This window comes from Hyla sarda, chromosome 2 (genome assembly GCF_029499605.1).
Source record: "Hyla sarda isolate aHylSar1 chromosome 2, aHylSar1.hap1, whole genome shotgun sequence".
NCBI classification, from domain to species: domain Eukaryota; kingdom Metazoa; phylum Chordata; class Amphibia; order Anura; family Hylidae; genus Hyla; species Hyla sarda.
In genome coordinates, this window is record NC_079190.1 from 41,090,462 (window position 1) to 41,117,500 (window position 27,039).

Below are 27,039 nucleotides of genomic sequence, written 5' to 3' on the forward strand. Positions count from 1 at the left end.
GCGGCAGGCTCTGGTGAAAACCAACGGTACCTTAGACTCCGTTCCCTAGCACAGCTCACGCCACCATCCACACAGGCCCAGAGGATCCACCACCTGCCATGTCCCGTTACATGTATAATGTTTGTCGATGCCTGCTGTCTGATAAAATCAAGGATCAGGAATCTTGTATTTTGTTGTCACACAAAAACCAGCTCCATAAAATTAAAGGATATCTGTCACCAGTGTCACCTGCACTAACCTGTCGGTATTGACAGATAGTGCAGGTGACACTGATGACAACGGTACTTTCATTGTCCCATTCCGTACAGGGGATCTCGGGTAATCTCCGCCATTAGCTTCAGCTCCGGGCACTTGGCTTGGGGCACGGGCGGAGCTTAGTGACATCACCGCTGCTGTTCCCAGGACCTGGGACCCAGCAGAGAGCAGCAGCGGGGACATCACTAAGCTCCGGCAGTGCCCGGAGCTGGAGCTAACGGAGAAGATTACCAGTGATCCCCTGCACAGAACGGGACAAGGTAAGTACCGTTTTCATCAGTTTTTCCTGTACTACCTGTCTGTTCCGACAGGTTAGTGCAGGTGACACTGGTGACAGATTTCCTTTAAAACTTACCTTAACATTTCATAAAGTTTTTCTTTTTAACATAAAAAGTACAGCGAAATAAAAAATATATAAAATATATATTTGTGGGGGGAAACTCATTTTGCAACTTTTGGAAAGTTTTCTTTTTATGCAGTGCACCGGTACAACTAATATGTTGGCCCTCATTTACTGAGAGTGTTGGGTTTTTACCAGTGTGAATTGTTGTTTCAGACTTGCAGGATTCCTCTCTATTTACTATGGGGATTCACAGAAAAGTCAGGAAAATTTTATGACCAGCTATTTTAGGTCGAAATTTCCAACTATTTTTTCACAGGATTTTCTGTGAATTCAATAGTAAATGGGTGGGATTTGAAACCACGCCCCTTTTTGGACCGACCACACTTCCTCTGCTATAGACCACGCCCCCTTTCCAGCTTTTAACAAGGCAATGTTGGATTTGTATGATTTTTGTGCTGCACACTGGCGCAGACATTTTACAGATACTATGCGCCAAAATAACTTGGAATAACCCAACAAAAACTAGTCAGTTTTAGCTTAGTAAATAAGGGCCGTTATCTTTATTCTGTGGGTCCATATTATTACAATAATTTATAAAGGGTCTGTATTATTGTACTACTTTTAAAAAAGTCTATCTTTTTCTAGCATAATAAACATGCTTAAAATTCCCCTATTTTTCCATATATAGGGCTGTTTTAGGGATAATTCTTTTGAACTATGATCTTTTTATTGGTACCATTTTGGTTTACATTTGACTTTTTTTTTTTATTTTTTTATGATTCAGATTCATGATCTGACCAAAAACTAGCAATCCTATTTTTATTTTTATTTTTTGTTTACGCCATTCACATCATCGGATACTTTTTTTTTTTTTAAATGGGGAAACTTTTATTAACCCCTTAACAACATCAGACGTAAATGTACTTTATGGTGCAGTAGTACTTAGTGCACCATGACGTACATTTACGTCATGTACATGACCGCAAGCACCGGACCGGTGCTCGTGTCATGCATGGCAGATCCGCCGGTAAAGGTGGACATCAGCGATCGCACTGATGTTTGCCATTAACCCCTCAGATGCCATGATCAATACAGATCACAGCATCTGAGGCAGTGCTTCACTTAAAATGGATGATCGTATCGCCCATAGCGCTGCCACAGGGATCGGATCGTCCAGCATGATGGTCGGAGGTCCTCTCACCTGCCTCCGACCATCTCCAGGGGTCTTCTGCTCTGGTCTGAGATCGAGCAGACCAGAGCAGAAGATAGCCGATAAGAAGCAGAAGATAGCTGATGCCAAGCACTGAACACTACTGTATAAGCAATTAAATGATTGCTATAAATAGTCCCCTATGGAGATATAAAAAGTGTAAAAAATAAAATAAAATAAAAAATAAAAAAAATTGAAAAATTCCCTCCCCCAATAAAAATGAAAAACTTCCTTTTTTTCCCATTTTACTCCCAAAAAGCGTAAAAAAAAATTAATAAACATATTTTGTATCGCCACATGCCTAAATGTCCAAACTATCAAAATATAATGTTAAATATCCCGTATGGTGAATGGCCTAAACGTAAAAAAAAAAAAAAAAAGTCCAAAATTTGCTAAATTGCGGTTTTCTTTTCAATTTCCCCACATAAATAGTATTTTTTGCTTGTGCCATACATTTTAAGGTAAAATGAGCGATGTCATTACAAATTAAAATTGGTGACGCAAAAACAAGCCCTCATATGGGTCTGTGGATGAAAATACAAGAGTTTTTCTAAATGATTTTTAGATGGTAAGGAGGAAAAAACAAAAATAAAAAAATAAAATTGGCCTGGTTCTTAAACTGTTACTCTGCCCCTAGACATTTTATCCCCTATCCAAAGGATAGAGGATAAGATGTCAGATCGCTGCGGTGCCGCTGCTGGGGAGCCCCAGGATCCCCGCTGCGGCACTGCGCTATCATTACAGCACAGAGCGAGTTCGCTCTGTGCGTAATGACGGGCGATACAGGGGACAGAGCAGTGTGGCGTCATGGCTCCGCCCCTCATGACATCACGGCCCGTCCCCTTAATCCAAGTCTATGGCAGGGGGCGTGACGACCACCAGGCCCCCTCCCATAGACTTGTATTGAAAGGGGTGGGCCGTGACGTCACGAGGGGTGGAGCCATGACGTAACGATGGTCCGGCCCCTGTATTGCTCGTCATTACGTGCAGAGCGAACTCGCACTGTGCTGTAATGATAGCGCAGTGCCGCAGCGGGGATCTGGGGGCTCCCCAGCAGCGGGACCATGGCGATCTGACATCTTATCCCCTATCCTTTGGATAGGGGATAAGATGTCTAGGGGCGGAGTACCCCTTTAAGGCCAAAATGGGCTTGGTCCTTAAGGGGTCAAAGTGGGGGCTTTTTCATATAAATTTTTTTTTACTTTTTCACACTTTTTAAGTCCCTCTAGGGGACTTTTATAAGCAATCATCAGATTGCTTATACTGATTAATTCTATGCTATTGCATAGCATTGATCAATTGCAATGTCGATCGGACAGGTGACAGGTGCCACTCCCGTCACACAGAACCTCTTAAAGGGGTACTGGTTCTTAAGACCAAAATGGGCTTGGTCCTTAAGGGTTTAAAGTCGGGACTTTTTCATATAAAAAATTTTTTTTCACACTTTTTAAGTCCCTCTAGGGGACTTTTATAAGCAATCATCAGATTGCTTATACTGATCAATTCTATGCTTTTGCATAGCATTGATCAATTGCAATGTCGATCGGACAGGTGACAGGTGCCACTCTCATCACACAGAACCTCTTAAAGGGATAGTCCAGTGGAATTTTTTTTTTAAATCAACTGGTGCCAGAAAGTTCAACAGATTTATAAATTACTTCTATTTAAAAATCTCAATCCTTACAGTACTTATTAGCTTCTGTATGCTCCACAAGAAGTTCTTTTCTTTTTGAATTTCTTTTCTGTCTGACCACAGTGCTCTCTGCTGACACCCATGTCCATTTCAGGAACTGTCCAGAGCAGTATAGGTTTGTTATGGGGATTTGCTTATGCTCTGGACAGTTCCGGACATAGACAGAGGTGTAAACAGAGAGCACTGTGGTCAGACAGAAAATAGATTAAAAAAGAAAAGAACTTCCTGTGTAGCATTCAGCAGCTGATAAGTACTGGAAGGATTAAGATTTTTAAATAGAAGTAATTAACAAATCTGTTTAAATTTCTGGCACAAGTTGATTTAATAAAAATAGAGTTTTTCACTGGAATACTCCTTTAAATGCCATGATCAGCCATTTTTTTCAAATAATGGGGGAGATTTATCAAAACCTGAGAAGAGAAAAAGATTCCCTGTTTGCCCTTAGCAACCAATCAGATTGCTTCTTTCATTTTTAAAGAGGCCTATGAAAAATGAAAGAAGCGATCTGATTGGTTGCTATGGACAACTGGGCAACTTTTCCTCTACACAGGTTTTGATGAATCTCCCCCAACGTGCATAAAGATGGACGCTTTTCCAAAGACTTTTTATACACCTCATTATTTAGCAATAATACATCTGTAAGTTTATCTCCATTTTACGGACAGATTTTTGTAAAAACAGAAACTATGGTTCCCTTTACACCGTGTGAACATCTCAGTTTACTCGCCTAACTGCAATTGTGGGTTCTTATTTTTGTTTTCCATCCTTATTTTCTTTCACATCTTATGTGGTGCTTGAAATTCCTATTGCTGCCTATAATCCCCCCATCGCTGGTTCCCAGTTTTTAAATCAAAAGGTCATGAATTGAGCTTGACTTAGACATTGATTATTTATTAGAAAACCTCCACAAGTGCTTCATGACCAGGAATACGTTAGTCGTAAGCCGCACTCCACGCTCTGGTATTATCAACTCATTCATTGTTGACCTAGTTCAGATATTCAGTTACAGTCCTGACCTCCGAGCTGTGGGAGCAGCTGGATGTATTTTATCGCCTTACTGAGAGAAATTGGTAAAATTACAGCATACAGCCCAGAGGTTGACTTCAGCCGAGTCTAGTTCATCATGTCCTGCATTATATGAAGAAATACAGTGGAGTTTTTCCACCTCTTTTCTGGCTTGTTCTGAGCAAACAAATCTCAAGACACCATTTTTTATTTTAAAAAAAATTATAATAATTTAAAGGGGTACTCCAGTGAATAACTTTTTTTTTTTTTTTAAATCAACTGGTGCCAAATAGATTTGTAAATTACTTCTATTAAAAAATCTTAATCCTTCCAGTACTTATTAGCTGCTGAATACTACAGTGGAAATTCTTTTCCGTTTGAAACACAGAGCTGTCTGCTGACATCATGAGCACAGTGCTCTCTGCTGACATCTCTGTCCATTTTAGGAACTGTCCAGAGTAGGAGAAAATCCCCATAGAAAACATATGCTGCTCTGGGCAGTTCCTAAAATGCTCAGAGAGCACAGAGATGTCAGCAGAGAGCACTGTGCTTATGATGTCAGCAGACAGCTCTGTGTTTCAAAAAGAAAATAATTTCTGCTTTAGTATTCAGCAGCTAATAAGTACTGGAAGGATTAAGATTTTTTAATAGAAGTAATTTACAAATCTTTCTGGCACCAGTTAATTGAAAAAAAAAAGTACCCCTTTAATAGATTATCATGCCATCTAGATTCAGAAAAAAATAGATAAAATATGGGCCTGTAGCAATTAGTAACCTAACCTTTACTGTATGACTATGTTTATGCAGTAGGTGAAACTTAAAGAACACCTGTCATCAAACCATATTTTCTAAACTAACTCAGATTATATTCCCTAACTATTCCTAACACCCCTCCTGCCTTTAAATTTTTTTTCCGAGTTTTAAAAAGCTGTGTATCATATCTTTCCCCTTGTTCCCGTTGTGTGAGCTCCTGACAGGAGAAAGTGGGCGTTCCCCTGCAGGCGCGACATCACTGAAACCTGAGAGAGCTGTGCATCGCCATGCCTCGCACTCAATTCCTGAGTTTGGTCTCCTACCAGGCCGGGAGGAGACCAAGCTTACTTTTGGACTTGTGGAAGGGAACAGAACAGAGCCACCTGGTGGCCATTTTTTTCAATCCCATTAAAAAAATATAAAGTTTGAGAATTTTAACAGCAAGTAAATAGCAAAGTGTCTTATAATTACAAATGGAACAATATATTAAAAGTTTAGTTTGGTGACAGGTACTCTGTATATGGTCACTTTCTTAACTTTGTACAAGAAAATATGAGAAACTTTATAAAAATATATCATATCAGAGAAAAATGCTTCAATGCCCCTCTCATCAGACTTCTTCACTCCTCCCTCTCCTAAACATTCATTCACTCAGAAACACAGCTTAATTATGTCCTTTGTGAACAAAATGGGGCTCAATAAGAGATCAGGTTACATGCTGCTCATTCAAGTCCATGCAGATGGGAGGGGGAGTATGAGAAGAGAGCAGAGCCTGAGAGAAAGACACACAGACTACCCAAAAGCGTGCTGTGAGTATTAGATCTCACTCCAGGGTTTGATTTTACAGTTACATTACTTATTACTGCTCTGTAATGTTTTCCATGCTGCTTCTGCTGCTTTTTATGTGCACTATGAGAGCCATTATAGAGGCAGATCTCCACCTTCCAGCTCAGCAACAACTGAAAATTAAGTCTGCAGAGTAGAAATCTGAAGAAAGATACAACTTTTCTAATGGGCAGAAATAGGACTACTCCTCAGGTACACACACCTGAAATGACAGGTTTGCTTTAAAGCTTCTGGGCCACAATACAAAACAGAGTCACTTGTCACCACCTACCTTGTGGTACTTGTGTTTCTTCCAGGTTCTCCGGTTTTCTTCTGCACTCCACATACATATTGATAGAATAATTTGCTTATTAATGAAGCTTAGAAATAATATGAACCCAACACTGTCCTCAAAGGAATCTAATATGTGGATATCTTACATAAACAAGTGCCAGTCAACCAATGAGAACGTTGTTTAAAGAGTACCTGTCATCATGCCATATTTTCTAAACTCAGATTATATTCCCTAACTACTCCTAACAACCCACCTGCCCTTATATTTTTATTATACCTTTCCCCTTTATTATACCTTTCATACCTTTCCCCTTGCTTACATTGTGTGAGCTCCCAGCAGGAGAAAGTGGGCGTTCCCCAGCAGGTGCAACGTCACTGAAGCCTGCGAGAGCTGTGCCCCGCCATGCCCCACACGCACTTCCTGAATTTGGTCTTCTGTTTGACTTGTGCAGGGAACAGAACAGAGCCACATAGTGGCTGTTTTTTCAATCACATTAACCCCTTCCCGCTACAGGACGTATGCATATGTCCCAGAACCTGACATGTTCGTGCACTGGGACGTAAGCATACGTCCTGACCATCTCCTGCTCTGCTGCGCGCAGTTCAGTAGATCGGCGGCGGGACCCGGCTTTGACCCCATAGATGCCGTGATCAATCCTGATCAAGGCATCTATGGTGTTGACAGGAGGAGGGTGCTCCCCCTGTTAACCAATGAAGATATCGCGGGTCGCCGTTGGTTGCTATGGCAGCAGGAGGCCAGATCATGACCTCCTGTCTACCTGCTACGGAAGCCTGTGAAAACCAGCCAGAGGCTGGATCGCAGCTCATCAGGTCATACTGTGCTGCAGTACAAATGTATTGCTGTATATTATAACCTATAATAAGTGAAAAAAAAAAATGTATAAAGTGTAAAAAAAAAAAAATTATAAATGCCCCTTTCCCAATGAAAGCCCTGTATTATCATAAAAAATAAAAAATAAACACAAATCATATACATACTTGGTATTGCCATGTCCGTAATGACGTGTACTATAAAAAAAATTATGTAAATTATCCAGCACGGTGAATGCCGTAAAAAAAACAACAGCGAAAAAGCACAAAATTCGTCAATTTTGGTGCAAATAGCGGAATAAAAAAGATCAAAAGATAGCATGTATCGCAAAAATGATACCAATAAAAAGTACAGCTTTTCCTGCAAACAATAAGCCCTCAATGGTGTCGGACGAAAAATAAAAAAGTTATGGCTGTCAGAATATGATAACACCAAAAAGGGGAAAAAAAGAGTTTTGCTCAGAAAAGGAAAAAGAACATAAAAAGCTATATAAAATGGGTATCACAATAATGGTACTGACCTACAGAATAAATATAACATCATTTTTACCACACAGTGAACACCATAAAAAAATAATTTTAAAAAACGCCAGAAATTTTCCGCTTTTTACAATATTTTGGAGTTTTTCACAAAAAAATGCTGCATGTGTCAACAAAAATGCACCACTTATATAGTACAATATGTCACAGTAAAAAATTCTCAGAATTGCTCCACTCAGAAAAAAAGTTCTAAAGTTATTACCGTTTAAAGAGACACCCCTGAAGGGGTATTCAGGGCAAAAACATCTTATCCACTATCCAAAGGATAGGGGATAAGATGTCTGATCGCCGGGGGCCCGCTGCTGGGACCCCCCGGGATCTCCCTGCAGCCCCCACATTCTATGGCTGCATCTCCAGTTTCGGAAAGCTCCGGGTTTTCGGGACTGGGGACACAACGTCATGCCACGCCCCCTCCATTCATGTCTGTGGGAGGGGGCGTGATGGCCATCACGCCCCCTCCCATAGACATGAATGGAGGGGTGTGGCATTATGTCACGTCTCCAGTCCCGCAAATATAGAGGTGTCCCAGGGGTCCTTTGCATAGGGGATAAAATGTTTTTGCCCGGCATACCCCTTTAAATGTGAAAGGTAACTTGGGATCCTGGACGGCACGGGAACCAGGGTAAAAATGTTTGCAAATATCTAAAGTAAGGTGCATTCACACCACGTTTTTGCTATACAGTTCCCGTATAAGTTTTCAATTTGAAAACCGTATGGAACCGTATTGAAAACCGTATGCATTGACTCTCCATTGAAAACCGTATGCCAAACGATGCATCAGGGTGCATCTGTTTTGCGTCTTGTACGGTTTTGTCCGTTTTTTCCTGTACCCAAAACCGTAGCCTACCACGGTTTTTGGTCTGGGTAGAAAAACCCTATACGTTTTTTTAACATGGGAGTCAATGGGAACCGTAGAAAACCATATGCGCGTACGGTTCCTTCCGGTTTGCACCATATGTTTTTTTACTTTGCACAGTTTTTCTCTTAGAATTTCAGTAAAACAAGTGAAACTTTATTCAAAATGGAGTGAAAAGTTAAAACATATGCATTTTATTTCTTAAAAAACAGATGCAACTGGACATCATTTTTCAAATCGTATATTTTTTTTTTTTTTTTTAACCGGATACAGTGTAGTTCGGTTTTGAGGAATCCGTTTTTCATCCAAAACCTGATACAGGAACTGTATTGCAAAAACATGGTGTGAATGCAGCCATAGATGGAATTAGTCTATAAAAACTCTATAAAACTCTGCCATTGATAATATATTCTTTGTCTGATCCATAACTTGAGTCCAAGTAAAACTGTTATTTCCATCTATTGCAGTATACCTCCGCACTGACTTATGATGGCGTTCTGGTGATGGCTGAAGCCTTCCATAACTTGCGACGACAAAAGGTTGATCTTTCAAGAAGAGGAAATGCAGGCGATTGTCTTGCCAATCCAGCTGCTCCCTGGGGGCAAGGAATTGACATGGAAAGAACTTTAAAACAGGTAAATCCTGCTACTTACTATATTTTCTACATTACTGATTATTGGAAATGATTTTTTTAAGAACAATTTTTGACAATAAAGCTAAAATATCAGCCCCTTTGCTTTGACACTTGAAATTTAGCTCTGGCTCCTCCCATTTTTCTTGATAATCTTTAAGAGGTTTCTACACCTTGGTTACCGTCACCTGTGATAGATTCAGATGATTGGACAGGATTGGTAAAGACAAAGCCCTTTCTATATGAGGTCTCACAGCTGACAATGCACATCAGAAAAAAAATTCAATGAGCAATGAGATGGAAAGAACTGCCAGTAGAACTCATAGACAGGATTATGCAGAGACACATATCTCAAAAAGGGTACAAAAAATGTTCCGCCACAATAAACGCTCCTAAGAGCACAGTGGGCTATGGATAATGTTTCAAATATTCACTTATCCTATCCGGATCATTCATCTGCAAACACTGTGGGGGGGGGGGGGGGAGGGACACCTGCAATAAAATGGCATGAGGGGCAGGTCCTGATATAGAGAAACTCTTTTGGTAGTCAATCTGCTGCATTCATCATAAAAGCACTCCACTGCCCCACTTTTCAGTGACTGATGGACTGCTTCTGGTGGGGCAAGATGAGAACAGGCACAAGGAGCACCCCCTTATAAATACAGGTGACCTGTAACTTAAAAGGGGTTATCCGGCCAAAGACATCTTATCCCCTAGGGGATAAGATGTCTGATCGCGGGGGGTTGCACCGTTTGTTTCCGGGACTGGAGACGTGATGTCACACCACACCCCCTTGTGATGTCACGCCATGCCCCCTCCATTCATATCTATGGGAGGGGGCAATATGGCAATACCAAAATAGCAGCATATACTGTCACTTGCCTTAGAAACCATTACATACCTAATACAGAGCTTGATCTCAGTGCTAAGTTCCGAAATGAACTCTCCAGCAGGAAAACATGTGCGAGCAGAACTATTAATTCTTATTAATGAAGCTGTCAGTGATAATGAAGATAGACCGGTCCTGCCAGATCCTAAGGTGTTTGGTTTGTTCTGGTGCGTGAACTAGTAATTGTTCATTTTACATATCGCTTGCACAAGGTTATTCGGAGAAATGATAGGTACTATGGTTACACTCTTTGTGACCACAGCTCCCTCAAGATGTCCACCAGGTAAACGGATATATACTGAATCATTTTATAGAATATATATATATATATATATATATATGGGCTTTACTTTTTCGACTTGTCCCTGTCATTTGGAAAAACATCAGTCAGGGTCTGGGTGTTCTCCCACTAAGGATAGTATCCGGCATCTCAACGCAAACAATGCCATAACTGATGACAACATGCATCAGTTGTCATCAGTTGTATGGCATCCAGCCTCCATTGTTTCTGGCACTCGACAGCAGAATGCTGCAAGTTGCGTTCCCCTGTCCGGTGCTCTCTGGTCTGTCCAACCATCCGGCGTAAATATTGGGACACTGGATGATTGTGAACTGCCCCATTCAAATAAATAGGATCCGTTCTAGCATCAGTTTCCCTCCGGTGCAAGCCGAAGGTAAACTATGCCTGACGCCTGATATATGTGAACCCAGCCTAATCTCTAGAGTCACTGCAGGAGAGGCGCTCCATTGTAAGCCTGTGAAGACCATCTCCTAAAGTTTAGAGATAAGTTTAGAAAGGACTAATTTGTGTATAGATGATCTAATGAAGCAGCTACAGAGTATTAAACTGAAGTGACAGACTGTCACTAAGTCTACTTTCTTCATGCAAATTGTGGGACATTGGTGGCATACATACTGGATCAGCAGAGTTCCAGTTGCTTGGACCCCACCAAATGCTGGTAAAGTGCAGTGCAAGTTCATGTGCTCCACAGGGGGTTGATACTATGTCAACCCCCAGTGGATCAATCATTGCTGGAAATTCTCAGTAGTAGTCAGTAGGACTGCCCACTGGATTCCTAAGCCTAGAACTAGCATATCTTCCAAATGGCTGGTGATTTTTTGATTAAACTTGGTACATGTTACTTATTATAGTACAGTTAAATCAACCCTAACCCACCCTCCTATGCAAGGGTGGGGTTTTTCTCTGTAGTCCCATGTAAGTCTTTGGGACTTCCAGTACATTTTCCAATCAGTTTACTGTCAGGCTGCAGAGATTGCTCAGGACTTTAAAACATTCTGCAGACTTTCTATCCGGCAGGTGCAGAGAATAGTTAGTGCAGGGAATGGGATATGAGGTTGGGAAATGAGGACAGGATATGAGATTGGGAAATGAGGACCGGAAATGAGGTCGGGCTATGTGGATAGAATATAAGGAAGAGAAATGAGGATGGGAGGCCACACTGCATACTCTGCAAGACACATGTTCTAGAGGTATATATTTCTTTATGTTTATAACTACTTTATTGTCTGTGTATTTAAACTTTGAAATCAGTCCATAAAAGTTGTAATCTATATTTTAAACTTGTAAAAGAAAGTCCAGCATTGTAAGATGAATTCGTAAAGGGGTACTCCGTTGCTAGACATCTTATCCCCTAACCATAGCATAACATAGGGTAGGGGATAAGATGTCTGATTGTGGAGGTCCCGATGCTGGGTCCCCCACGATCTCTGTGCAGACATCCATCAGAACACCGGGTTTGGGAGGCTATGGTCGTGCTGTCATGCCCCTTTGTGCCATCACGCCCCCTCCCATAGACATGAATAGAGGTCGCGTGGCATGACGTCACATCCACGGCTCCCAAACCCAGAGTTCTGAACAAAATGTTCAGAACGCGGGGTGTCTGTACGCAGGACAGGGGATAAGATGTCTAGCAACAGAATACCCCTTTAATGCATCTAATGACTAGGTTTTATTAGCATTATATTTACTTTGGCTTATATTCATATCTATACTTCTTTAAAGGTTCGACTTCAGGGTTTAACTGGAAATGTACAATTTGATCACTATGGAAGAAGAGTAAACTTCACAATGGACGTTTTGGAGCTGAAAAGTTCCGGCCTTAGAAAGGTGCGTAAATCCACAGTCATATATTTATTTGTTTTTTCTCAGCATAACCTGAATAGCTTATTCTATGTGTTTGAGTTGCTTGTTCTAGGTTTGTTAATATTTAGCTGCCTTATCAGAATAATCATTGAAGTGAGGATGTGAAAAGATTGAACAGAAATAGGTGCAGAGAGAACACATTTTAGATAAATGTGATGCAATATTAAAAACTAGTTCTATTTGTATGTGAGGTTGTTTGGATGGATTGGTAGTTTAAATGTAGTTTAAAACTCCATATTTATTTAGATATTTTTTTATTAAATTATTTAGTGACAACATTTTTTATATATCTTTATAGCAGGTGTAGTATTGTTTTACTGATACAAAGCCTTTAATCCCCAGAATAGAGCTTAACAATAAGATTCAGTCTGTTTGTAGCCACCACTAGAGGGAGCTTACGGCATACTGTGTTAAACATTATGCAGTAGGCAATTTTATTATTGGACTATGTGTTAGGATAAACATTGAAATTTAGACTCAGAGTATGAACTGAGATGGAACTGTCACGTCGGACAAGGATAGAATGCAGCCCTAAACTTTCCCACACCCTCTGTCCCGGTATACTTGCATACCCATCCTAGGTAACGGATCCACAACCACAAAGACAGTCCCTTCTTATAACAAGTGAAGGAAAGTCAAAACAATAAATTAAAATACAGGTGTCGGAAAACAGCTGGAGGCACACAAAACTAACAGAAATAAAACTAGACAAACACACAGTCAAGTCAGGGTCAAAACTAGCCAACAGCAACAGGAGTTCTCAAGGTACCAATACGGGAAGGGAAGTCAGAAAGCCAAGCCAAGATCAATATCAATATCAGGAATACAGGTCAAACAATGCTGGTTACTCTGAGACAAGCTCTTTTACTGGCAACCAGGGAAGGAGTGAGCTGGACTTAAATGTTCAGCTCACAGGTGACTCAACCTGACTGCTGCCACAGCCAGATTGGCTAAGGCGTAGCCAAGCAACCCGACCAGACAAAAGCTCAATGAAGGTTAACTCTTTGGGTTCTGACAGGAACACTTTAATTAAGTGGCCGCCAGACAGCCGGGACCTAGAGGTCCACAGTTTTGGAGTACTGTTTTTACTCCTCAGCTTTGTTTGGACTGGGAGAATATCCCTATATCTATTTAAGGTTATGGAAAAAGTATTTGCCTTGTTATATCTTAATTATTATAGAAATACCATAAAGTTGTTAATCTTCTCATGTTACACATGTAGCAAAGATGAGTTTGTAATTTTACTTCCCCCATTGTATGGTTTCACATACGGTTAGAAGCAAGTAAACTGACAGTGGTGCATTACCATAACTGAGCGCCAATATGAAGTATATTCAGGATACAGCACCAGTGTTAAAATGTTTGGGGTCCAACTGCAGAAGCCTCTGGGTAGCATATTCCCAATTGGCATTTTTTGTGTATTAATTTAAGGGGTATTTCAGCTTTTTTTTTTTTATTTGACTATGCTACATGGGCTGTGAAGTTAGTGTAGTTCATAAGATAGTGTCTGTACCTGTGTTTGACCGTGGTCTCGCAATTCTTCTGTGATTTTTGCCTCAATGTTTATTTTTATCATACAAAATGAGTGTCGTCTCAGGTTTTCCCAAGTTGCAGTGCAGCCTGGGACATTACATCACTAGTTGGGTGTTGAAAGGGAGCCTGTCTGCTTCAAAGGGTGGAGCGAATGCTTGGTGTGAAGTAAATTATTCTCCACAGGGCTGCATGGAATTATAGCTCAGAAAAGTGACCTCACACTTACAAACAAGAGATCTAAAGTCACCTTCTGGTGGATAACCCTTTTAACTATAGTAGGTCAGTCATGCTACCTTCATAGAAAGCCATGCCTATTAACTACAATAGGCCAATTACGTGGCTTCCACAGAAAGTCATTCCCGTTGACTATAATGTGACATCCATGTGGCCTCCATAAAAAGCCATGCCTATTAACTATAATGGGACAATTGCATAGCTTTCATAGAAAGCCATGCTTGTTGACTACTATAATAGGCCAATCATTTGACCTTCATAGAAAGTTTTTAAGCAATAAATGTTAAGTTTTAGTGTTTTAGTAATTTATTCTTCATGAGTACACTATTTGAAATTTATTTTTCTCTGTGATTTATAGACCTTCATAGAACGCCATGCTTGTTCACTATAATGGGCTATTCATGTGGCCTCCATAGTAAACCATAGCCATTGACTATAATGGGCCAATGATGTGGCCTCCAAATAATTCATTCCCATTGACTATATTGGCACAATTGCATGGCTTCTATAGAAAGCTATGCTTGATGACTATAATGGGCCATTTATGTGGCCTCCACAGTAAGCCATGCCCATTGACTTACGGGCCAATCATGTGGCCTCCATAAAAGGACATGCCCATTGAATATAATAGAACAAATACAAAGTTCCCATAGAAAGCCATGCCCATTGACTATAATTGGCCAATCAACTTTATCTCCGTAGAAAGCTCTGCCCATAATGAGTCAGTTACATAGCTTCCATAGAAATCCATGCTCATTGACTATAATGGGCAAATCTTGTGTCCTTCATAGAAAGGCATGCTTATTGACTATAATGGGCAAATCATGTGCATCCCCACTCCCCCTCAGTAAAGTGGTGTGACCTTACAGTAAACAAAATGGTACAGCATTTTGTGCCATTGGTGTCAGCAGGTGTGTAGGAGCAAACGGGTTCCCAACAATTTAACTTCAGTAGCATATTCTAGCAATATGGCCCCAAAGGGTTTGCTAAAACAACTCACAATGCAGCTCAGTAGAGTTAAATAACAAATTCAGCTCTTCTTCATCCGTATGTTTAACACAGCATTCTTGAAGATTTGCACACACCTATTGTAATGTAATCTAGCAGATTTACCCTAAAGAAGCTTCAGGTTTCCCCAGTATCTGCAAGAATTCTGATCCTTTTTTAATGTGTTTATAACATGCCCCTAAGCTGTGTGTTGTTGTATTCAATCCTCATCACTGAATCAATGGGAGAAGGACATGGGAGGGGTGAACAGGCCTGTGACTCGCAATGCATGTGAATGTGTCACCATCAATACTCTCATGTACATTGACAGTTGTGGCGGAGAGAGCAGGGAGTGATGCTGAAATTGCATTGACGCTCGGCCTGGGATTGAGGGCTGGGCGATGACTATACGGCATTAGGAAACAAGATACGTTTTCAGTTCAGATAATGATAAATCCTTTAAATTGCATAATTCTTATTATTGGTAAATATTGAAAAATAAATTAAATAATAAAGCTGAGAAAAAATGGTAAATCTCTTGGTCTGCCTAAAAAAAATAGAATTCCAACCATGTAGGTTCTCTGGAGTTCTCAGCCCTAAATCACATTCACTATTAGAGATGAGCGAAGTTACAGGGATTCGACTTGTCATGAACTTCTCGGCTCGGCAGTTGCTAACTTTAGCCTGCATAAATTAATTCAGCTTTCAGGTGCTCCGGTGGGCTGGAAAAGGGGAATATAGTCCTAGGATTACTGTATGTAATTTATGCAGGCTAAAGTCAGCAACCGCCGAATCGAAAAGTTCGTGACGAATCAAATCACTGTAACTTTGCTCATCTCTATCCACTATCTGTTTACTGAAATACTAAGAGGGGTTTTCTTATGACACTCCTTAGACCCCTCTCAATCCAATGTTTATTTTTTTTGCTGAAGCTGGTAATTTTCCCTACAAGAGTAGTAATGGTTAGGTCGGCACTTCCTGGTGTTATGGTTGTGGGAATGAACCAGCATATAGAACAGATACTCAGCACTCACTGATGATGCTAAACCATGCAGATTTATTGATCCATAGTAGGGATAGTCACATAAAGGATGCATTTTGGAATATTGCCTTCCTCAGCTTGCTGCCTAGGCAGCATGCTGAGGAAGGTAATATGCTGAAACACATCCTTTATGTGACTTTCCCTGCTATGGATAAATAAATCTGCATGATTTAGCATCATCGGTGAATGTTGGGTATCTGTTCTATTTTCTCTACAAGGGCTTGGTAATTTGGCAATTGCCGGCAGCCACGGTACGGCATGGTAACACTCTATCCATGGCAGTGACGCATAGAACAGCACTGTGCCCATAGAACTGAAGCTGCATGATTGGCTGCTACTGTTTTCTGGGCTGACATCACCAGGATGCCATGGTCACAAGTGGACATCACTATCGATGTCACACCACTATCTACACTATCTGGTTTCTAAAACAGAGCTTTTTTATTTAAACATTGCCAAAACCCGTCAAGTGGCATATGTGATGTAAGGTGGATGCACATTTTTTTTATTTCTAATAAAGCCATGTGTTCCTTTGAATTGCTGGATCATCTCTTGCTTTTTCGTTTCATAAGGCTGGAATACCCCTTTAAGTAAAAGAGCACACTATTTGGAGGTCACTTGAAGCAGATCAATTACTATAAGGGCAGAGTGACATGGGGCACATCCGCAGCGTATTTCACGTTGTGGGTGCACCGACTGCAGTCAGAGAGGGACTGCAGAGCATGCCCCCAGCTACGGTCGGTAGCTCTATGCGTCCGCTTATATTGGTGGATTTCCTACTGTAGAAATCCCCCGCTATGAGCAAACACACAGCATTACCCAGCCACAGTCGGGAGCTCACTCTGCAGTCCCTCTGTGACTACCATCAGAGCATCCGCAGGGTGAAATTCGCTGAAAATGTGCCCGGTGTGACCCTGCCCTAAGGCTATGTATCCACTTGATATATATATATATATATATATATTTTTAAAGCTGCCACTGTAATTTTTTTAAAGCTGCCACTAGACTTTTACTTCTCCTTCCTACTGGATACACTCCTGGGTCAACAGCACATTTAATAGTTTGGACGATTCCGCATGTGACGATACCACATGTTTTTTTTATTTGGAAACTGGTAATTCATATTTATTATTATGTATCTAATAGAGGAGAAAAAAACAGCAGAGCTTCTCATGGGATAGTAGTCCTTAAAAATATGGATGTATTCTTAAGTGCTGGTGGGACAATAGGGGCAATCTTGCTCACCTTTTGTGGTTGTGTGCCAGACACAACCACCAGTAACAGCATGTAGTAACGGTGCAGCCACCTCGGTATCGGTAGTCAGGAAACCTTAGCCGATCGTTGAAACATAGGGTGTAGAAAATCTGCGAGGTCTTGGCACAATCGGTAAGGTAAAATAACAATGCGTGATGTATAGGTAAAAAGTCCATTTATTATATACCAGAAACAGACGTATTTCAAGGCCCAAACAGCTTCTTTATCAATGTTACAAATGGTATGTACAAACAGTAAAAACAGTGTGCTTTAAATAGACAAAAGGACGCTAAAATCAAATTGGCGCCTGGTGTCTGATGTCAGCTCTCCTGCCGGAAACGTAGGAGAGTAACATGTTGTGTAAACAGTGTCAGATTTTATTTTAATGACAGTTCAGTACATATACAATGCAGAAACCTTGTTTAAGGTCCTGCAAGGTGTCTCCAGTAGAGTTGGCAACTAGTGCCATGCAGGGGGATGTCAGGGCAAGGAGGTGATGGGTTCTGCACAGAGTTAGCTGACAACTATGAATGAGCTGTCAGCGCGCGTCTGTAGTGAGGAAGGAGCCGGGTAACTAAGGACGCTAGAGTTCGCGCATGCGCACGGACGGAATAAACAGACTTTTGTGGACATGGGTATGATGTTGCTGCGAGGCAGCGTTAATAAAGTATTTCAACTTGCACAAAGTGTGCGATCAGGATATGCCTACAATATCCAACCAGGAGTCCAACAGATTCATGTTTGATTTGAGCAACATCATTGTTCATGATGATTCTGAAAATCAACATGATTTACTAGAAACTAATGGAAGGACCACACCAACAACAACCAACCATAACTCACCAGCTTTTTTAGATTTACCTCAAGCCTTGACACCGATCCTCACGTATCACTTCAGGATGGAGTCACTCACCACGTTAATCACGGAGTATTACAGCCCATCCCATCTAAAAAGGAAGGCCCCGGAAGGAGACCTACCAAGAGAGGGTGCAGAGGGAAAGGAAGGAACAGAAAGGCCCAACTCACAGAGACCGAAGAAAAACAAGAAACTCCACTAAGGATTTTCAATCTATCATCCCATATACTTTCGGAGAACGAAAGGGAGGTCCTCATCAAGGGACTGTCCTTTTGTCCATCAGGTAAGATCAAGGAGTTTGATCTTTTTGTCGATCTAAACACTTATTTGATGAAACTCACTTTAGCTTGGCACTTTGAAATATTGAGCAAAAATCCTGCAAATGCTACTGAGACAATCACCAACATTACTACTTTGGATCCTCCCCCAATTGATATCCATTTAAAACCAAAATCAAGATTTTATCCCCTATACCATAGGGGGCACCACCTAGATAAATGTTTTCCCTAGTAACCCGTGATTTTAGGACCATCAATGCGAATAACCAATATAAACATAACCTAAACAAGACTCAAACTAAAGCCATCAAATCTCTGGCCACCAACTCAGGTATTGTGGTACGCAATGCAGATAAAGGTGGAGGAGTGGTTATATAGGACAGGGACACACATGTCACCGAGGCTTTGAGAATCATTGGGGATCCAATATATTACACACCTCTACCTAATGATCCTATGAAGGACTTTACTGAGGAATGTCACTCCTTGGTGGATAGAGCTTTCGAGGAGAGAGTACTCTCTAAAAAAAGAGAGAGAATTCTTAAAAAAAAAAAATCCCAGAATACCTATTTTTTACCACCTGCCTAAAGTCCACAAGGACCAGGACAATCCACTGGGACAACCAATATTCTCGGGCGTCAACCCCCTAACCTGCAACCTATCGCAATATGTGGACCTTCTACTCCAGAAACATGTACTTCAACTCCCATCATACTTGAAGGACACTCCAACTGTATTAGAACTTCTAAAGAATCAAACATGATACAAGGGATACAGATGGGCCACCCTAGACGTCACCGCCTTATATTCAAACATCCCACATGGAAAAGGCATAAACAACATATCAATGATTCTTGATTCAGACCCATCTATGCCAGTCGAACAAATAAGGTTCATAATAGACAGCATTGCCTTAATTCTTAGTCATAATTACTTCTGCTTCCAAACAAAGATGTTCCTCCAGATAACAGGCACAGCGATGGGGACGAAATTTGCCCCATCGTTTGCCAACCTCTATATGGGAAGCTATGAGAAGCAATACATATACACTGAACACCCCTGGAAAGATCGTTTCAAGTTCTGCAAGAGGTACATAGACGACCTCATTTTCATTTGAAGCGGAACTGAAGAGGAATTTATGCTATTCACAGACTATCTCAATACCAATACCTGGAATCTGTCTTTGTCTGGGAAATGTACGGAAGAAGTAATCGAATACCTGGATCTTGAATTGACAAGTACGAGGTTTGACAAGTGCGAGGATCATTACCAAAACCCATTTCAAAAGTGTTGACTGTAACAGTCTACTGGACTACAAGAGCTGCCATTTCAAGAAATGGAAAATGAATATCCCTTATGAGAAATTCCACCGGATTAGGCGGAATTTCACCAGGACTACGGATTACATCCAACAGAGCGGCATTATTAAGAAGAGGCTGGAAGAAAAGGGCTATCCAAAAGGAATTATCAACTCCGCCTTCAAGAGGGCCCTCAAAAACATCCCTGGAACCATAAATAATAAGGTAACCAAAAAACAGAAAGAAGAAGAAAAAGACTTGTTTTTACTAACTATTCCACTGGACACCAGAAAATCAGAGAATCCATAAAAAAACATTGGGACGTTTTACAATTAGATTTAATCCTAGGCAAACTAATACCCAGGAAACCAAGATTCACTTACAGGCATGCTAGAACCTTGAAAAGCATGACCGCACCCAGCCATTGGAAAGAGCCAACCATACATACCCACAATGGCAGTAGCACCAGCAAAAACGACCATGGAGATGATAAACCTGGTTGTTATAAATGCGGTCTGAAAACATTTAAACTGTGCATAAATATAAATCATGGGGCCACCATGTATGCAAGCAACAGCACTGGAGAGAGCTTTAATGTCAAGACCAAATTATGCTGTTCATCTACTTATGTGATTTACTTGATTGAATGTGACTGCAAATTACAGTACATTGGGAGGACGATGCAACAACTGAGGACTCGGATGAACAATTATCGTCATAATGTTAATCGCAAGTTCATTTAACATAGCGTTTCACGCCACGCCTTGGAAGTTCACAACAGCAATTTCACCGCCATTAGAGTGACAGCATTGGAGCAAATACCTACGAATATACAAGACCGCTTTGAAAATCTCATACTGGATATTTAAGATGAACACATTGCATCCATCAGGTTCGAATGAAGAGATTGACAACATCTAATAACAGCCAAGTATACATCCAGTACTGTACACCCACCAATCTACTGCACACCCACCTATGTTTTCAAAAAGAACAATGAAAAATGTATTTTTTTTTATTATTATTCAAATGACATTCAGCACAGATAATGATTTTCATTCTTATGAATGAAAGATAATAACTTTTATCCCTATGAAACTTTGTATTTACATCATCACCATACTTCTATACCACAACATTATCTAAAACACATTTTTTGAACATACTGTTACGCCGAGCGCTCCGGGTCCCTGCTCCTCCCTGGAGCGCTCGCGGCGTTCTCCTCTCTGCAGCGCCCCGGTCAGACCCGCTGACCGGGAGCGCTGCACTGACATTCGCGATGGGGATGTGGTTCGCATAGCGGGATGCGCCCCCTCGCGAATCGCATCCCAAGCCACTTACCCGTCCCGGTCCCCGGCTGTCATGTTCTGGCGCGCGTGGCTCCGCTCTCTAGGGCGCGCGCGCGCCAGCTCTCTAAAATTTAAAGGGCCAGTGCACCAGTGATTGGTGCCTGGCCCAATCAGTCTAATTAGCTTCCACCTGCTCCCTGTGTATATTACCTCACTTCCCCTGCACTTCCTTGCCGGATCTTGTTGCCTTGTGCCAGAGAAAGCGTTTAGTGTTGTCCAAAGCCTGTGTTCCAGATTTCCTGCTATCCTCATTGACTACGAACCTTGCCGCCTGCCCCGACCTTCTGCTACGTCTGACCTTGCCTCTGCCTAGTCCTTCTGTCCCACGCCTTCTCAGCAGTCAGCGAGGTTGAGCCGTTGCCAGTGGATACGACCTGGTTGCTACCGCCGCAGCAAGACCATCCCGCTTTGTGGCGGGCTCTGGTGAAAACCAGTAGCAGCCCTAGAAACGGTCCACCGACATGGTCCACGCCAATCCCTCGCTGACACAGAGGATCCACATCCAGCTATCCGAATCCTAACAGTAGATCCGGCCATGGATCCCGCTGAGGTGCCGCTGCCAAGTCTCGCTGACCTACCCACGGTGGTCTCCCAGCAATCGCAGCAAATTGCCCAACAAGGACAGCAGCTGTCGCAGTTGACCGCCACGTTACAGCAACTTCTGCCACTGCTACAGCAGCAACCATCTCCTCCGCCAACTCCTGCACCTCCTCCGCAGCGAGTGGCCGCTCCTAGCCTCCGCTTGTCCCTGCCGGACAAATTTGATGGGGACTCTAGACTCTGTCGTGGCTTCCTGTCTCAATGTTCCCTACATATGGAAATGTTGTCGGACCAATTTTCTACAGAACGGTCTAAGGTGGCATTCGTAGTGAGTCTTCTGTCTGGAAAGGCCTTGTCTTGGGCCACACCGCTCTGGGACCGCAATGATCCTGCCACAGTCCAGTCCTTCTTCGCTGAAGTCCGTAGTGTCTTCGAGGAACCAGCCCAAGCTTCTTCTGCCGAGACTGCCCTGCTGAACCTGGTCCAGGGTAATTCTTCAGTAGGCGAGTACGCCATCCAATTTCCTACTCTCGCCTCCGAATTATCTTGGAATAACGAGGCTCTCTGCGCGACCTTTAAAAAAGGCCTGTCCAGTAACATCAAGGATGTGCTGGCTGCACGAGAGATTCCTGCCAACCTGCAAGAACTTATCCATTTGGCCACCCGCATTGACATGCGTTTTTCTGAAAGACACCAGGAGCTCCGCCAGGAAAAAGACCTTGATCTCTGGGCACCTCTCTCACAGTATCCTTTGCAATCTACCCCTGTGCCTCCCGCCGAGGAGGCTATGCAAGTGGATCGGTCTCGCCTGACCCATGAAGAGAGGACTCGCCGTAGGGATAAAAATTTATGTCTGTACTGCGCTAGTACCGAACATTTCTTGGTGGATTGCCCTATTCGCCCTCCACGTCTGGGAAACGCACGCACGCACCCAGCTCACGTGGGTGTGGTGTCTCTTGGTACGAAGTCTGCTTCTCCACGTCTCACTGTGCCCGTGTGGATTTCTCCTTCTGACAACTCCTCCTTCTCAGCCGCGGCCTTCTTGGACTCTGGTTCTTCTGGAAATTTTATTCTGGCCTCTTTGGTGCATAGGTTCTGCATCCCGGTGACCCGTCTAGTCAAGCCGCTCTACATTTCTTCGGTCAACGGAGTGAAGTTGGACTGCACTGTGCGTTACCGCACAGAGCCCTTGCCTATGAGCATTGGACTTCATCACGAGAAAATTGAATTTTTCGTCCTGCCCAACTGCACCTCTGAAGTCCTCCTCGGTCTTCCATGGCTCCAGCATCATTCTCCCACCCTTGACTGGCCACCGGGAGATCATGAATTGGGGTCCTGCTTGCCGCAAGAAATGCCTCACGTCTGCTCCCAGTCCCGTCTGTCGGGCCCCAGTGTCTCCTCCTGTGCCTGGTCTCCCCAAGGCCTATCAGGACTGTGCCGTGCCTCCTCATAGCCCCTGTCCTGGTGACACTCTGCCCTGTGACATGCTTCACCCTCTGCCCCCCCTCCCCATTTCCATTCCTTCTGAACTACCTGCCGCTGATGTAGCTACCCAGGACTTTTTGTTCCGGAAGGAAACTCAAGAGGCGCCCCCTATGTTCTCCTTTCATTTGAAGGGACAAGGAGACAAAAAGAGGGGGAGACCCAAGGGGGGGGTACTGTTACGCCAAGCACTCCGGGTCCCTGCTCCTCCCCGGAGCGCTCACGGCGTTTTCCTCTCTGCAGCGCCCCGGTCAGACCCGCTGACCGGGAGCGCTGCACTGACATTCGCGATGGGGATGCGATTCGCATAGCGGGATGCGCCCTCTCGCGAATCGCATCCCAAGCCACTTACCCGTCCTGGTTCCCGGCTGTCATGTTCTGGCGCGCGCGGCTCCGCTCTCTAGGGCGCGCGCGCGCCAGCTCTCTAAAATTTAAAGGGCCAGTGCACCAGTGATTGGTGCCTGGCCCAATCAGTCTAATTAGCTTCCACCTGCTCCCTGTGTATATTACCTCACTTCCCCTGCACTTCCTTGCCGGATATTGTTGCCTTGTGCAAGAGAAAGCGTTTAATGTTGTCCAAAGCCTGTGTTCCAGATCTCCTGCTATTCTCATTGACTACGAACCTTGCCGCCTGCCCCGACCTTCTGCTACGTCTGACCTTGCCTCTGCCTAGTCCTTCTGTCCCACGCCTTCTCAGCAGTCAGTGAGGTTGAGCCGTTGCCGGTGGATACGACCTGGTTGCTACCACCGCAGCAAGACTATCCCGCTTTGCGGCGGGCTCTGGTGAAAACCAGTAGCAACCCTAGAACCGGTCCACCGACACGGTCCACGCCAATCCCTCGCTGACACAGAGGATCCACATCCAGCTAGCCGAATCCTAACACATACAAAAAAAAAATATTCATAGAACATACAATAGTGAACATCCTCCATATACTGTCTACCAACCACGAACACGCCACTCATCATCATTTTACAGCAGATTCCAATATTGTCTTATATGTGTACTATATGGTTTTCCCTCCAGTTATTCCATGCATTTGGCCCCATACATGATTTATACTATTTGCTATTATTTATAACAACATGCCTGGCTATATACATCATACCCAATTGGTACTCTCTAATGTTCTTGTTGACCTTGCACTATCTGTCACTACCCATGACAAACACACTTGCATGACCATATATATAATTTATATTGTCTGGTACCACCCATGATAATATCATACAGTGTGGACAGATACACCACTTATATATCATCTATTTCATCAGATATAATCCACAAGCAGTTCCTCTATATGATCGCACACTTTGCTCAAGCTGAAATACTCTATTAATGCTGCCTCGCAGCAACATCATAACCATGTAAGCGCATGCGTGAACTCTAGCGTCCTTAGTTACCCGACTCTGGCCTCGCTACAGACGTCACTATTCGCCGACTCTACAGGAGACACTGAGACACCTTGCAGGACCTTAACTAAGGTTTCTGCATTGTATATGCACTGAACTGTCATTAAAATTAAATCTGACACTGTTTACACAACATGTCACTCTCCTGCGTTTCCGACAGGAGAGCTGACATCAGACACCAGGCACCAATTTGATTTTAGCGCCGTTTTGTCTATTTAAAGCACACTGTTTTTACTGTTTGTACATACCATTTGTAACATTGATAAAGAGGCTGTTTGGGCCTCAAAACGCGTCTGTTTCTGGTATATAACAAATTGACTTTTTACTTATACATCACGCATTGTGATTTTACCTTACGGATTGCACCAAGACCTTGCAGATTTTCTTCACCCTTTCTTCCCATATTTATTATTGTAGTAGAGGTTTATATTTTTTTTAAAACATACTTTGAATGGGTGAATTCCATATTTGAAGGTTCAAAGTCAAAGGTTCAAAGCAAAAGGTTTCCAATAAATATTAAACTCAGTTTTTATTTTTGCCAAGTCTGATGGTTCCAGGGGTACTCTACTGGGAAATTTTTTTTTTTTTTTTTTAAATCAACTGGTGTCCAAAAGTTACAACAATTACAAGAGAAAAGGACCAATATATACTGTCTCCCCCTACAGTGACTTGATAAATATTCCCTAGGAGAAGGTCAATATACAAATAAGGCTAATTAATTCATCCAATGAGGCAAAGATAGTTAGTATAAAATATAACTTTTACTAGAAGTGCGTTAAAACTTAATACATAAATGATAAAGCAACGCACATGTAATGGCCCACAATATTATATACATATGAAAAAAGATGAGGTCCAACATTGACCTACATAGGAGGGGGATGAGGGTACAGGTGAGTATACTAATACTAACTAATCCTACCTGCAATAGTACTAGTCCCTATCTAGCAATAAGTGTGGAAAGGGAAGGGGAATTATAGGAACCACACTATAGATCCATTCAGTAGTGGTATCCTATTGTACAGCAATGATCGTGCTCCTTGTTCCAAGTTTTAACACACTTCTAGTAACATTTATATTTTATACTAATTATCTTTGCCTCATTGGATGAATTAATCAGCCATATTTGTCAGAAAGTTAAACAGATTTGTAAATTACTTCTATTTAAAAATCCTAATCCTTCCAGTACTTAACAGCTGCTGTTTGCTACAGATGAAGTTGTATTTCTTTCTGGAATTCTTTTCTGTCTGACCACAGTGCTCTCTGGTCCATGTCTTGAACTGTCCAGAGTACAAGCAAATCCCCATAGAAAACCTATACTGCTCTGGACAGTTCCTGATATGGACAGAGTTTTCAGCAGAGAGCACTGTGGTCAGACAGAAAATAATTCCAGAAAGAAATACAACTTCCTGTGGAGTATACAGCAGCTGATAAGTACTGGAAGGATTAAGATGTTTAAATAGAAGTCATTTACAAATATGTTTAACTTTGTGGCACCAGTTGATTTAAAAAAAAAAATGTTTTCCATTGGAGTACCCCTTTAAATACAAAGGGGAAGATTTACTAAAACCTGTGCAGAGGAAAAGGTGACCAGTTGTCCATAGCAACCAATCAGATCACTTCCTTCATTTTTCAGAGGCCTTTTTAAAAATCTGATTGGTTGCTATGGGCAACTGGTCAGCTTTTCCTTTGCACAGGTTTTGAAAAATGTCTCCCAATGGGGGAGATTTATCAGAACCTGTCCAGAGGATAAGTTGCTGAGTTGCCCATAGCAACCAATCAGATCACTCCTTTCATTTTTCAGAGGCCTTTTCAAAAATGAAAGAAGCGATCTGATTGGTTGCTATGGGCAACCCAGCTATTTTTCCTCTGGACAAGTTTTGATACATCTCCCCCTAAGAGTTGATATAGTTCCTCACACTGTGGGCGTATATGTGTCTACTACCAAAAAGCCAATGAAAATACCTTCATAGAGAATGGATTCACATCTAAAAAATGTATATTTAAAAATTCATGTTTTATTGTTGCCACAAAATTGCATACAAATAAACAGCATGCAGACTGTAATTACAGTAGAGAAAAAGACAACGAGTTATCAATATAAGACACATAGTACAAACACGTACAGTAATCATAAGCTACACCACAGTACCACATATGACAGGGACATAATTAATGACCACAATGACATTACATATCAATAAATAAGAAGTGGAACACTAGGATGACATCCTCCCAACAGGTATAAGGTTGTATAATAGCCAAACAACAATTATGGGAGAAAATGTCATAAAACATAATGATGTATCTTGTATCACCTGCCATGTGGTGGCTGTTGTTTGGCGCATGGACGCTAGCTCCCCTATAACTTTTGGGTAGTATTATTTTAGTGAGACCATGGCACTTACAAGTCTGGTTTAAAAAAGCACTTTTGTTTTAATCCAGCACAGCTTCATGTGTTGTATAACTATAACTTGGTCATGT

General features: G+C 42.1%; 1 protein-coding gene across 13 annotated transcripts in view; it reads left to right on the forward strand.

The window, feature by feature from the left end:
• GRIA4 (glutamate ionotropic receptor AMPA type subunit 4) overlaps window positions 1–27,039 on the forward strand; it is a 361,383-nt gene that overhangs the window by 259,012 nt on the left and 75,332 nt on the right. For all 13 annotated transcript variants that reach the window (XR_008889509.1, XR_008889510.1, XR_008889511.1 and 10 more), the window contains 2 exons: window positions 9,073–9,240; window positions 12,149–12,253. Coding sequence is in view for 10 of the 13 variants with exons in the window: in XM_056561599.1 (XP_056417574.1) it covers window positions 9,073–9,240; window positions 12,149–12,253 (273 nt within the window). In the remaining 3 variants the exon portion in view is untranslated. The remainder of the gene's footprint in view (window positions 1–9,072; window positions 9,241–12,148; window positions 12,254–27,039) is intronic.